Genomic DNA, 15106 nt, shown 5'->3' on the forward strand with positions numbered 1-15106 from the left:
ACTCGGGTCATGCTTCTGTTTAGAAGGGCTGTCCCGGTTCACGTGAATGGAAGTCACCACAGAACTATTTTGTGGCATCAGAATGTGGCTACATGTGTAGACAAAAGCTCACGAGCCCAGACAGATAAGACCTGAGCGTCTCTTTAAGTAGCTTCTTCTTCACATGGCTGGGGTGGTTGTAGTAGTTATTGTCCTTGGTTTTAAAAGTTTCAGTAAGGTCTCAATTATTGTGAAAAATGCTTATTTACAAAGTGACACAGATAATAGTTGATACAAAGATTTCAGTCATAACCGAGCATAATTTAGAGGTGTAGATGGCAGGTATATGAGGGAGCGCCAGAACAAAGTGCAATCCAATTTTTGGTGAGATCCTCTTAGTAAAGCTCAAAACCTTCATGCAGTAGTACAGCAAATCTTAGTCCTGGGTCCTTGGTCCCACTGAGCTTTGTTCTCCTTCACATTGAGGAACAGCCATTGCTTAGACATGGAAAGGGCTGTTCTGGGTCCCTCTCAGGGTCTTCTGAGATGAGGGGGTAAAAGGGACCAGGTCTGGGGGAATTTGCCTTTGGGAGGGATCTTCTGCCTGTGCTTTTTCATTTTCTAATCCTTTAAAGCACAGAGCACCAGAATAGACTAAGTGCTCTGCCTTCTCTGTTCTCTGTCAGATAAGGCATCCTGATCACCACGGATGTCCAGTTCTCATCATGCCCTATGAAACGTTACCTCAAGGCTACAAAGAAAGTCAGAAAAAAGAGCCTAAAGAATAAAGAGGGAAAACCTAAACTCATAATGACAACAAAAAGAACTCTAGGACTTGGCTTGACATGATAATTATCTCATCGCTCATTTGCCCCTCCAGTTCCCAAGTCCTGAAATATTAGGACTGAATTACAAGTATGTTCTTAATTACCAGTTCCCTGGAGAAGTCCCAGACTGGTTTCTTTGAGAATGCGTTTGAAAAGGCCCTGTCTAGAACTTTCTGCAATTCTACATAGTTGCCTACGTCTGCTGCTGATAGGAAACATCCCTGACTAGGTTTCTGACTGAGCACAGGTAAGAACCACACACACACCGCCTGAGCCTGGCGGGGACCACCTCTGGTGGCTCAGGAGCTGACAATCTGCCATCTGCTCTCTTCTCCTACCTCAGAATCACAAGGAAATAATGGGAGCTATTGGAACCACACTGTTGTAACTATAGCAGCCCAAAGACCAAACCCCAGCTTCTACTTCATGGACTGGATCAAATCTCTATCCACCGGGAACAAGTCTGTTTCATTCACTGAGTCTGTCAGCCAGGATTTTCTGAGCAGCTACTGGTCGTGGGCAGGTTACCTGACGTCTCTTCCTCCTCCTCTTCCTCGTCCTCCTCGTCTTCGTCTTCGTCCTCCTCTTCCTCCTCCTCCTCGCTGTCTTTCCCAAGCTCAGCCTTCTCAGGGCACCCCTCTGGTTTATCATCCCCATACTCAGCCAGCTTCCTGATGTCCGGCTTCTCCAGGCTGGTGGTCAGATTCATCATGGCAAGGTCCGGAAGGCTTCCTTCGGGGTGGGCCAGTCTGTTGGCAGAGAGTAGCCGGGTCAGGGGAGGAAAGAGCGCCGGGCGAGATTTGAGTGAGGGGCAAGTAAAATAAAAATGAAAATCAGTGCAGGTATACAGGCCTTGCAATGTGGGGTTGTTAGTGTCTTGTCACTTTTTTTTTTTTTTTAAGCTCTTTCTAAAAACAAACTGTAAACTCAGTTAGGTCTTGTTAGCTTTTCCAATTCGGGTTCTAATGATTAGTCAGAAATGAGAGCTATCGACACCTAAACTTGACATTTTTCCCGGAGGAGAAAATGGTCAGAGTTTAGGATGTAGAAGCATGAAATGGCAATCATGTAGAGCAAGCATTTCATGGCTTCACGGGGGACTTACTCATTTTGGTGGATTGGTAATTTTTTCTTGATGCTGCTCAAAGTAATTGAAATAGAAAGGAAAAAAAAAAGGAGATGAGAACAGAAGAATTATAAGGAATGTCAGAGATCACACATCATGCTACATATCATTCACTAACGCATTCCTGTATGCGGTTGCAGTAAGTCCTAATGCCAAGTGCATTCCAGGATGGTGTCAATAGCGTGCTTTTGCTATGAACCCTGGGTTTGGCGACTGAGTTGAGAGTGGGCAGGATTGCAGGTTGTAAAGGGAAGAACGTATAGACAACAGAGGCAAATCATGTCATGCTTTTTTAGTAACGCAGCAAACCATCCCACAAGAATCCAGTCATTCACACTCTAAATAGGATTTTTAAAAATTACTCTTAAATAACATGTAATCGCAGTCAACCTTTGCACAGACTCATCCCACTCTGTTGTCATCTAAAGGAATATGCAGTGGAGGCGAAATGCTTTCGGGAGTAAGAAGTCTGCATTACGTCCCAGTCCGCGGGCACTGGTGTTTACTGGGGGACTAGCAGTCATGGGGAGATGGGGTGTGACTGCTTGGGTGAGGCACAGGGACAATTTCGCTGAGCCCGGACAGCAGCCGGAGCATTACAGCTTATTTCATACTGGACAATAATGAGTACCATCTTCCTCCTAAATTGTTAGAAAGTAGATCTTTTTACTCATAGCCAATTTGAAGGAACATTTGTGGGCAATAAAGAAAATATCAGGGAAAGATCCACTGGAAATACTGAGAGTCTTCTCCATTTGTAATAATTAATGTATATTTCAGCCTGGTTGTAACAGGATGGACAATTAATAATGTTATCCTACCTGTAAAATTGTGGGCTCTGAGCATATTATTTAACCTTTCTAAAATTCACTTTTTTTCTGTAAAATGAGTAAGTTTGGCTAGATAAAAACCTACACTTATTTGCAACTCATTGATTTTATATTTGAAACACATCTGTGAAGCTGGTTAACTGTTGCAATGAATCTGCATTGTCCTTAGACTTTTAGAGCTTTTATCATTCAAAAGTAATTCCTCTTAACAGGGTGCCAAGCAGGTAAATTATGGAATGCAGAGTGAATTCAATAAAGAAAGACCGTCCTGAGTATGGCTCCACATTGGTGGAAGGAGTTATGATGACATACCACTTTCTTATTTTCCAAAGCTAGTCAATCCACCCTCCTGAAACTCCAATACCATATTTTACACACCAGCACTGCGTGTCAAATCTCAGGGGGCATATGTGCTGTTCCTGCTTTGCCAGGACTCTGCATGTGAAATGGTGTTAAATGTAAAAGCAGTCAGCTGTCACACAATTGCCAATATTTATATGTTCTCTTCAGCATTGGCAGGGGACGCATTTTGTAAGTGAGAAGATACGTCTCATTATGACATTTAGTGGAAGGATGACCATCTTGGAGTGCATTTTTACCATCTACATCAATACTGCCACGACTTAGTACTGACAAGAAAAACAACTTGCCAAGAATTAGAGCTAATTAGTGGAATGAAACTTACAGAGATGAGGCTGTTTCTGCAGCTGCCAAGCTGGCTATATAACAAAAAGTCCTCAAGCAAAGAGACCCCCAAAGTGTCTTGCCATAGGCAGGGCATATTGAGGGGAGATTAGCGAATGAAGGAATCAAAGAGAAATATTAGAGTAAACCTTGTGGAAGTGTGTCTAGAAGGTGAACTTCTGGAAACTTGTAACAGTCTACAAGAGATCTGGGACAAGATAATGTTGGGGAGGAAGAAAACCGAATATCTGTGTCTGAACCAAGTATCTGCACATTTCCGTCTGACATAATCCTTGGGAGGAAACAGGGCATGTAAGACCTGGATGCCTTCTGGAGCAGTCTAAAGTCGGGAGCTTGTAACAGATGACAGAGAAAAAAGGGAAAACCTCTATCAGCCTGTCGTTTACTAGACTGTAGGAGTCTGTTAACTGAGAAATTGCATGAGAAAATCTGTGTGCACAAAACATGTACAGATGAAAATATTTTTTAGTGCCTGGAGTTTACGATTTTACAAAGGACACCCGTGTAAAACCTTTCATTTTTCTTCAATTTTTTCATAGCAGTTTTTTTGAAGGCAATACAAAATAAGGTTAAAGCATGCTCATTGGAATCAGAAAGACTCAGATTCAAGCCTCACCTAGACAACTTACTAGCTAGATGATTTAGCAAAACTCCCTACCCTGTCCCCAAAGTCTCAGTCTGCTGATCTGCAAAATGGAATAATAGCGCCTACTTCACAGGATGCTGGGAAAACTAAGGTGATTTCTATTAAGCTCTTAACACAGTGTTTAGTACCCAGGGAATAGTTTTAAAGTAAAGAACCATCTGCTAATGATAGATCTTCATGTACCGCTTTGATAATTTGTATCATGAAAAGGCGGAGTTAGAAATATGCCTTTGCAAGGGACCACACCATGCTGGACACCACCATGCTGGGGCAAGGGCTCAGCTTGGACTATAACTCTGTCATTAGCACATTCTTAACAGAACTTGTAACTTACAATGGCCATTTGGAAGAAAAAGAGCAAACGTTTCTTCCTTGGGAGTCTGTCTCCACCATTCTCCACCTTCTGCGCTCCCTGCTGTCTGCCCACCACCTGCCACCCTGCATTCGCTGAGGCTGCACTGCTGCGCAGGTGGGGCTGTCTGCCCAACGTGGAGTTCATGGGCAGAACTAGCCCCCAGTTTGCCATAGTGAACAGCTGGACCGAATCTCCTAGAAAGCCTGTGTACCTCAGTGTAGATATGCCCTGCCCAGTAAATTTTAAAAAGGGATCCTGTTATTTCAAAAAGAAAATTAGTAACCATGCTCCCTGAAACTTACAATATTGGTAATTCTGTGCTGATCTTCGTGTGCAGATGATCTAATCTGCACGTGAAGGAGATTTATAAATAGACATGGTGATCAACTGGATTCTCAGAGAACCCCCACCCCCACTTCCTTAAAACCCACTTTTTGCATGCCTTTCCCCACTATGGAGTTCATTTTCTTTTCTTTTGCATTGTCTTTATCCATGCGTATAACTTCCTCACCTTGCTTTTACGATGCTCCAGGCTCTGCACTGTAACCCTTTTACTGACTGACCATTTCTCCTTCTGCAGTCTAACAAAGCAGGTGATGTTCTCCTCTTTGTGTTTTCATTCACTCTTTCCTTCTGCACCCACAGCTTTCTTTATACGGTTCTTTATACGGTCCTTGATGCGTGCATCTCTCCATTTGTATCTACTTAATTTTAATCTAATGATGGTTCTGGGGGCTCTTCCTTTGAGGGCAGAAAGCCAGTCTTAACTCTCCTGGGCTTCCTTGCAAAATGTAGCACTGGGCTTGGTATACAGTGTGACTCACTGAAGTTTGGCCAATAGATTCTACACACACCACATGGGCATTCTTATTTGAAACAGAAGAAACAAATTATGTTACATGGACAGTTGAAGAAACCTAATTCTGTATTAGGAACTAACTTTGAGTAAATATATGAAACCACATATTAAGGTAGTTTCCATGAAAGAAAATGGAAAGTCTACTATTGTAACATCTCCTTAGTCTAAATTCCATTTATTTTTATCACTGTTCTAATTTGGAATATGCAGTAATGTAAACTGCACCCACCCTATTCATTAGACTATTAGAGAAAAGAGGTGTCTTGCAAATTTCCAGTGTTTATAACTAATATTTAAATAATATTTATACTGCTTAAGATTATTTTCTAGAATGTATACACGCAGATTCACAGATGAACACTTGATTTCTAAGTTTAATATCACATCTTAAATGGGCGTGGTAGTAATTTCCTCCAAAAAAAATCTACTCGACAGATTGGGTATGATGGCTCTAGGTTCGGCATACGAGACAAAAATGACCATTACTCCTGTTGAAATATTCTAATTCATTCTGTTTAGGAATTCAGTTGGAACTTCCTCTCAATTATTCGTATCATAAAAATTTTATCAGTCACCCACTGTCCTTACCACCCCTACCTCACACCTTGTTAGATCATGCCTAAATTTTAATCAACCCAGAAGCTGAATGTAGGTATGTCTTCTCTTTCATCCAGAACTTACATTTACAAACTTTATTCTGCTTATGAAATAACACTGAGCATACAAGGAAGAAATTATGGGAGAAAGAAAGCTTAATTAAAGGATTGACTTACTATTTTCATCAAGACCAGGTCCAATTCAAAATTGGACACGCTTTACACACAGCCTTTCAGAAACATAGTGAGGGAAGAGTTTATTGGGTAACATCTTCCCTGGGGAACGACTCTGGCCTTTTTTAATAAGTTAGCATTCAGACAAAATGAAAGATTCCACAGCAAAGAAGATAGTGCTAACAGTGGAATGTTTTGAGTTTTTAATTATTTTAGATGACTCTGGATCTTGATCATTCTAAGAATTCCTGAGTGCATTCCCTGGCCTTGTGACTTGGGTTAATGGGGGTAGGTGTTCTCTCAAGAGAGAAGTCTGAGACAACCGGAACCATAACTTGTATCAGCCCCTGCTATTGGAGCCCATCAAACCGACTTCTGCCTTCTTAAGTGTCCCAGCCATCTCCTCATATAGCAAATGGTAAATACTTTATGGGAAAAGACAGAGACAGAAAGAGATGGATGGACAGGGGAAGAGGGAGAGAGGGAGAGGGATGGATGGAGGGATATGGGAGTAGAGGGGAATGAGGGGGAGAGGGAGAGGGGGAGAAGAGGAGGTGGAGAGAGATTGAGAGAGAAGTTCCTTATGTTTAGAGAGATGAAATTTCAATAGTTGCTCAAGATGTCCAGCTAGAGTCTTTATCTTACTTCTCTGCCTATCAGCTAAAAACCTGAGGCTGACTCTTCTCTCTCAGGTTGTCAACAAAACTGGCTCCCAAAGGAACCAGCCAGTCTTCATCTCTCCTTCTTCAGTGATCTGCACAGTGATGCACTAATTTTTCACACTTCTTTCTAGAAGTTTTGGCTCCCAGGCTTTGCTATTTGGTTGTCTGCCTTGGGATTTTGCTTAAGAGAAAAGCGAATGGAATAGAAAACCAACAGATCTTTCAAAGAGTTATTCTGCTAATTGGATTTATTGCAAAATACATGTTTCTATGAACTAAATTACTGGCTTAGGAGTGGATATTTTAATTCACCTATTTAATGAAGTCAGGATAGCTTTAGGAAATTAGATCCCAAAGGATCTTTTCTCTGTACTCTTAGGGAAGTTGAGGATAACTCTGCAAAAAACACTTATCAAAACTTACTCTTTATTATGTGTGGTCATCTGCATGTTTTATCTCCCCAGCTGGGTGATAGGGCTCTAAGGTAGGGCCCTGTCCCAGTGCCCATCTCTGCATCTTTTGTGAAATCTGGTGACGTAAAAGATCTTTCTTCAATATGCTGATCTTTCAAGTCGAGGTATACTTGAAGAAACCAATGTCTTAATTTTCTTTTAACCATATATTGTTGTAACTATTATCACTTCATTCAGGAAATATCCACCGAGGGTCAACAGATGGGTGAGGCCCTGAGGTAGGTGATAAGTGGACACGTGGTGAATTATACAAAGACTCCAGGCCTGAGGAGCTGACGCCCCTGGCAAGGGAGATAAGACAGGCAGGCAGACAGAGTGTCAGAAGGCAGCAATGATAAAGTGGGCTGTGGAAATTCAGAGGAAGGGCAGAATACTTGTAGCGGGGAAAGTTGGCATTTGTGGGCAGGTTTGTGGAGGAGGTGGTTCTTGAGCTGAGCTCTGAGTGATGTGTTCAAGAGGGCAATAAGCTCTCAGGCAAGCGTTGAACTAATTTACCAAAGAATAAAATTAACAGGGCATCCATTTGAACCAAGACCAAAGGTTGAGCACCAGCTGAAGACCCTCGGCAACCTCCGAATTCACTTGCAGCACCATTCAGGATAAACATGAAATGGTTTGGTTGGCAAAATACATCCATGAGCATACCTGAAGACCACTGTCCACTATCTGATGACATCATTTTTCGTTTACAAAACAGCGAAGTGTTTAACACACCAAGAGACCGTTAAAAAAAAAAACAAAACAAGAGAGAAAACATTGAGGTACCCACCTATTTATTATTAGATATACGCGCCCATTGACTTTGGCATGGCTACGAGGTGAGAGATGGAAGCACAAGGTGGCATGCAGATGAGGAGACAGGTGGGAGAGAGAAAGAGGAGACTGTTAGAGAGCAAAAAGGTAGACTGTCTTGCAAGCTTTAAGTCATCAGGTGTGTGCTCATTGATACCTCCATGCACGACGACGAGTCAGGGCAGCAAGGGTCAGGAGCAATGCGAAGTTAGATTAGTCAGGAAAAATGCTTGAAGGGAACAAGTTGCTCCGTTCTTCTCGTCCCTCCCCCTCTCACACACTTTACTAAAAATTGGTAATGTTTCAATTTTCAGAGCACAGTTATCAAGTAAAAGACAATCTAAAAGATGAATTCTTGCTCTTTCCCCCAAATTAAAAAAAAAAAAGAAATCCTACTAAGTAACCATATGCGACATAGTATTCCCTAGGTTTTCTAAGACTGAAGTTAAACAAAGTCATTTTGTTTCTATATGCATGTTCTAAAAGAAAGTATGGACAAATTGCCCGGATGGATATTTAATTACACAATGGATATTTCACACATTATTATTAAATATATATGTTATCATAGACTGTAGTTATGTTCTAATATTATACATTTTATCAATATATAAGTGAAATAATACTCCTGAGAATACCTGCTTAGAAATAATAATAGTTTCTTCTATTATCATGCATATCAAAACTTTTTCATAATGCTAACTTTATCAATTCTCTAAGGCTAAACACAATAAATTCTTCTTCAGACACTAGTGACATTTGCCCACACGACCTATGTGTGCACAAAAACAAAGCACACACAAACAGTGGACAAAACAGGAAAAGAACAGCTGGATATTTACAGAAGCAACAGTACTAGAATCAGTGTATGGAATACAATGAATCAATTATTCCCAATTTGTGGGCCAGATTTTGTAAAACATCTACAAAGGAGGCAGGAGCAGAGAAGGCAAAGCATGACAGTCAATCCCAACTCTGTAAATACTTCTTTCTCTTCCTCATTTTGATCTTAATGTGGTCACTTATTAAGGGCTCCAGGGACAAAAAAATATTGTAAGTAAGGAAAATACCAGGATGGGAACAAGTTGCTTAAAAAGATGGGATATATATCCTACACTCAAAATTAAAATTTGGGGACTTTTATATTAAACTGTTACAGGAAATCCCAAAACACCTAACTTGAATTTGAACCGAACCTTGAACTCTATAAGGTCTTAGAAAACTGTTTTTCGAAGAACTAAAAATGAAATCCCATGTTCCTAACCTCTTTTGGTAGCTGGCCTTGTATACTCTCTCATCACTCTATGTTTCCTTGGTAGAAAATTGCTCAAGGCATGCTCAGGGCTAAGCCATGGCCAGGAGGAAGGCAAGCAATGACCTCAAATGGCTACAGATCATTTAGATCTTCTTTCTTCTCTTGCCATGGCTTGGAGGGTGAGGGCTGTGAGTGGAACAGCCATGGAAACAGGGAGAAAACATCTCCACATGAGACTGTAGTCCTTCCCCAGAACCTACATAATTAAATAATGTTCTACATGCTTCCAGGGAACTCTGAGGAACAAATTCCATTTTCACATACCCTAGGTCTCAAAAATTGTGATTCTTTTGGGCTGGTACAATCTTTGTTGAGCTGCATGGTCTCCTACAAAACTGTGGTCCTGAAAATCTCTATTTTCCTGGAAAACTGTAACCTATATCTCTATTTGATTGTGTGACATTAGATTCAAAGACATGATAATAAGAGCAAGGGCAGGAAAAAGCTCCTACATCCTGGAGGAACTTGGCATGAGGAGAAAAATAGAGATCCAAGGGAGGAAAGGCATTTAGAAGAAAAAAAAATTAAAGGCATCATTAGCAGTTGCCAATCATTTCTTTTACAAACATATAAATATACTTTGCTTACCAACAGGTTTTTCTTGATTATTGAATATGACTTTTTGAACAAATGGTGCGGGTTATAATGAAATAAAGCATGTTACCTTGTCAGAGGTAAACATCAAATACTAATTTTATCCCCAGCATTCACAAGCAATGTCAAAAAAGTCCTCAAAAATACTTCTACTAATTATCGATAAATCTCATTTTCCTATGAGGGCACTGTGTTTGTAAGCTTTTAATCTTAGGGTGACTTCTTTTGCTAACAAGTTTGCCTAGAAGTAATCTCTCTTAGGGGGCTCCCAGACTTCTAATAACTACCTTATTTTTCCTAATATTTGATTATCACTGAGGGTAGCCACTGACCCCATCCGTGTCCTCTCCCTGGTGGGGCGTTGGGAGGAGACAGGTTTTAGTTGAGCTTGCTTATTGATGGTGCCTTGACAGAATAAGAAATAAATGCCTGATAACTCTGGATTCTACTGGTTGGGAGCCATTCACAGACTGAAAGGCATCTGGAGCATACTCAGAATAAAAAGGAAATGTAAACTGTGGTCCAAAAAACACAAAACGGAAAAGAAATCTGCTGGCCATCAATAAATAGATAGAGATTATAAAATGGTTTTCATCACCAAATAAAAGAGTCTTGGAGTTATCTACGACTCCAGTCCCTAGTATAGCAGAAAACCGAACATTTGGTAGTTCATAGAACTGTGCGTGATGAAATACTACTTCATCTTCTTTTGCTGTGCTCATTGTTTCCCTTGAAAAAGAGTTCAGAGCGAGTCAAAAGGACTAAAGGGCAGATTGTCGGCTGGCATCTGCACTCCCTCCATACAGCCCTTTGCTTCCTTGGTTGCTTAACAAGGGTTTTTCCAGGAAATGAATCATAAGCTAAATCTGAAGCAAAGAGAGAAATCAGTATGAACGTTCATTAGAAGAATGCTTGAAATTTCCCTGTAAGGGACCCAACTCTGAAATTTGTGATAAAACCATTGTGGTTGCAACACAGAGGGGCCTGGGGAGAGATACCTCATCTGTTGCTTGTAAGCATTTTATATATTTATAGATGAGAAGACAACAGAGAGCTGATAAAAGCAAACACTGTCTTCACTTTAGTTCCTTACATGTTATGCTGATTACTAGCAGACTGCACTTTCTATCCTTTTAGCGGAAGTTCTTCATTTCCAAAGTGGAAGGAAAAATTCTGCACATCACATTTTGGTACACTCTTGCTTCTTCACTGGTTGTTAGCACAACAGAAAACTCATCCTCTGAATCAGCCAGATTTCCTTAATGTTCTAAAAACACATCACGGCCCAGACACAAAATATCCATCGCCAACTCTCAAGTATTTGTGTCTGCGCAGCTATTTTAAATCTACACACGTGACGATCAAGATCACTTTGCATTAACCAGTCATGAGTCACTATGTATTGTTTCAGAAGCTGTCATAAAATACTCTACATTTTTTTCTCATTTCTTTTTTTCACTCACAGGTGGGTACCCATGGAAAGCTTAAGGTTGAAACTCTAAGGTTAGTTATTGGCTTCCTGCAGGGGGCCCAGCACTCTCCACAATAATGACAATTATCTTTCTAAGCTCCAAGGGTCTAATCATGGCACATTTTTTGCTATATTTATATAGCAGATATATAAATATATGTTTATATATATGTATTCTAATATATTATATATCTTATATGTTACATATTATGCTTATTTTATACATTATATTCATATATTAATATACATGTATTTCTATTACAGAAATATAAATAAAAATAAGTGTAATAAATGAAAAAAAATGAAGTGGGGAATTAAAGTGGTTGCGCCCTGAGCAAGAGGCTCGTGCTTCTTGCAAGCTCTCACCTGTAGATGGCGCTGTCTTCCTTGCTGGGAATGGACTTCAGGTCTGTGAGCTCCAGGAACCGATCATGGAAGTAGTGAAGGTGTAAAATGCACACCAGCAGAAAGGAAGTTGGGATGAATATGCGAGTGAATAGTTCTGCCACAGTAAACTGTTTTAAGCCAAGATCCTCGAGCCTGTAAAACAAAAGAAAATGAAATGAAACAAAAAGCAAGTGCCTTTCTTAGGCAATGAGCGCACATTCTTTTTGCTATAAATCGTATCATAGTCCTTCACTGTCCTGTTACACCATTTCTTGCAACCCTCTCTCATTTGCTTAGAATCTTTGCACCAGCTCCGTGCATTTGCTTTGGTTTTTGTCTCCATCAATCCAACTGACCTACTCTTCCAGCGGTCAGTAACAACCTCAATATTGTCAAATTCAGTGGCTGCTTCTCTATCTTTAATTCTGCTTCTAGTCCTTCTTGAAACAATTCTGGTCTTGGTGCCGCCACACTGGCCTGATTTTTCTCTTCTGTCACTGTCTCCTCCTTTTTTATTGGACCTCCGGATGGAAATAGCCCCAGACTTCAGTGTTGAGTCTCTTCTCCAGCTTATTTTTCCCTAGGTTATCTCACAATTCCCAGGGATTTATACACCATCTTAACACCAATGACTCAAACGTGCATTTACAACTCAGGCTTCTCCCGTGGACTCTCGTGTCCAAATGTCTACCAGAAGTTGTTGTTTTTTTTTTTTTTTTCCACAGTTATTTCATATTGAGTGTCTTCCAAACAGTGTTCTTGGTTTCCCAGTTTTGCTCAGCCACGCTATTCTCCACCCCTGGCCCCCCACTTGAGTCTTCCCTGGTACCACCGTCTACCCTGTGCCACATTCTGGAATCAGGAAGTCTGTTTTTCTCTGCCTTCACATCTCATTCATTCACATTTCTTTCAGCCTCCTAGACATCTCTTGAAGCTGCCCACTTCTGTTATCCATCTCTGCACCACCTACTCTAGAGGAAACCACCATCATTTCTCACAGGACCCCTGCTGTTGCTGGCTACCCCCCCCTGTGGTTTCTACTCTCGCCCTCTGACAGCACTTGTTTTCAGCCCACCAAGAGTTCCTTAAAGACTTAAAAATTTCACCAAGAATAAAATGCCAACACCACTACCTATGAGCCATGCACACCCCGGGTGCCTGGCTGCATTCTCCACCTCTGCTCCGTCCACTGTCCCCCTTGCTCCCGGCAGCCAAACCGTCCTCTGCTTCCTCGTTCATGCCAAACTCAGTCTTGTCTCAGGATCTTCACATTTGCTGCCGGGATGCTTTTCTGCATCTCAGCTCCCAACTCGCACACTTTTCTTAAGCCCTTTAGGTGGAGTTTAAATGGCACCTCCTCAGGGAAGCCTGCCCTGACCACTCCATTTATAGTCTGTATCCCCCACTGTTCACTGCCTCAGCCTCTTGTTTGTGTCCTTCACAGACTTGCCACAATTTGTAATTAATCTTTTTGCACAATTAAGCAGGGTTTTTTGTTTTTGTTTTTTGTCTCCTCCACTAGAATGTAAACTCTGCAGTGCTTAGACTCTGTCTGTCCTGCTTCCTGACGTGTCCCCAGGCAGAGTCACTGTCTGGCACCTGGGAGGCGTTTGATAAATATTTGTTAAATAAATGTTAAAGACGTGTCAGCCTAACTACATGGCGAGCTTTCCTGTTAAGCTTTTCTCTTAGCCACCTCAGTATATTCATTCATCTCTGTGCCCAGTTCTGGTAACTCATTTCAGAAGTTTACAGCAGCAAATCCGAAAAGGCTACAGTGCATGCACAGATCTATCACATGCACATGAACAATTATTTCCTCGTCATTAGTCTACTAGCACTTTTTCTATGGCATCAAGCACTCCTTAGAATCTTTGCACCAGCTCCATAAATGAGGAGAGGCGGCTGCTTTATGTTATAAGCATATGAATCAACTGAACTGCTGAACTGAGCTTCAACTTGGAAAGTAGAAGGCCTGACCGGCGAAGGACTAAGCAGGTATTTCACGTGCGGCAGACATTTAAAAACGTTATTTCATTAAAATGGGGCCCAAAATGCACTTTTCAGTCAATATTCATTAAGTACGTACTCTACGTGTCAAGCCCGGGGCTCGGCAGAGAGACCACAGACTGACCTGTTCTCAAGGAACTTATAGACACTGATGACATCATGTTTTACGAAAACCTCCCCTCAAGATGTTTGAACAATATGCATGCAACTCTTCATCCTGTTTGTCCCTTTCACAGTCCATTTTACACCAAATTGCTTACTTTTCTTTTTTCAATCCAGTCATATTTTGCCACAGTCCTGGGAAGTTCTCAAACTGATATGTGTAGATAAAGATAAGCACCAGCATAGTGTAAATAACCACAGACATCCAAAAGTACTTTAGGATTCGCCTCCACCATTCATAGTGCACCTGTGAATCAGATATTGAAAAACAAATAAAAAAAGAATTGATTTAAAAAAAAACCTTACAAAAGCACCTCATTTATTCAAGTGTGACAGGTGATGATATTGACAAGTACTCGAAAATCAAATCTATTTCATTTTTTGTTTTTGAGGCTCTATTCCTCAGAGTCCGCTGGATCTGGATTGGAATCTCAGTACTGAGAGTTGCTAACTACGTCTTGGGGTAAGTCGCTGGACCATTCTGAGCTTCTGTTTCCCCCTCTGTAAGTACCTACTTTGAGAGCTGGAAAGAGGATGAAATCATCCTATCTATAAGCTAGTCTATAGGAGGCGTTCAAGGAATGATATGGAAGATGTTGCCGCCATGGTAGTTATTGTTGGGAGAAAACTGCCTCCGTATTGAAATTCCAGTATTTAAAAGTATTTCAAAACTTCATCAATTTTGGTTGAGATATTTTTATCTCTACAGGTGAATGAGTGTAGTTGCTTTATTTGTCCTGTTGGTTGCCTGCATGAAGAGTGTCCTGTTGCACTTGTTTCTATCCCTGAGCGACAATTTTTCTAGAAGTTAAGACTGAATTGGTGGAGAGGCTAACTCATTTTAGTAGAATCTTTTATAAATTCTAATGAATAAAATACTAAAGCAGTTGATGCATTATGCACATATATATATATATATGTATACATGCACACACAGTTTCCTGATTCTAAAGTCTGAAGTACAAGTGAACTGGGCATCAACCCATATTTTAGATTATCCGGCCACTGTTCTTCACTGACTATTCAAAAATGAATTTAATTATACAGGTTTTTTTTTTTTTTATCAAGAAGTTTTGAAAAACTCATGAACTTTTTTGTTTTTTTACTTTTTAAGAGCCCCAAATTTTAAAATAATGAATAAGC

At 40.7% G+C, this 15106-nt stretch overlaps 1 protein-coding gene across 3 annotated transcripts in view; it reads right to left on the minus strand.

Annotated features, from left to right (window-relative positions):
* The window catches only part of PIEZO2 (piezo type mechanosensitive ion channel component 2), a 492797-nt gene that overhangs the window by 98460 nt on the left and 379231 nt on the right, over nt 1-15106 (minus strand). For 2 of the 3 annotated variants that reach the window (XM_078060632.1, XM_078060634.1), the window contains exons 16-20: nt 14062-14210; nt 11771-11944; nt 8002-8043; nt 1912-1944; nt 1335-1555 (exon numbers count right to left, since the gene is read on the minus strand). In XM_078060632.1, coding sequence (XP_077916758.1) covers nt 1335-1555; nt 1912-1944; nt 8002-8043; nt 11771-11944; nt 14062-14210 — 619 coding nt within the window. The remainder of the gene's footprint in view (nt 1-1334; nt 1556-1911; nt 1945-8001; nt 8044-11770; nt 11945-14061; nt 14211-15106) is intronic. The other variant, XM_078060633.1, reaches the window with a different exon arrangement.

Source organism: Halichoerus grypus, chromosome 13 (assembly GCF_964656455.1).
Source record: "Halichoerus grypus chromosome 13, mHalGry1.hap1.1, whole genome shotgun sequence".
In the NCBI taxonomy this organism is placed as follows: domain Eukaryota; kingdom Metazoa; phylum Chordata; class Mammalia; order Carnivora; family Phocidae; genus Halichoerus; species Halichoerus grypus.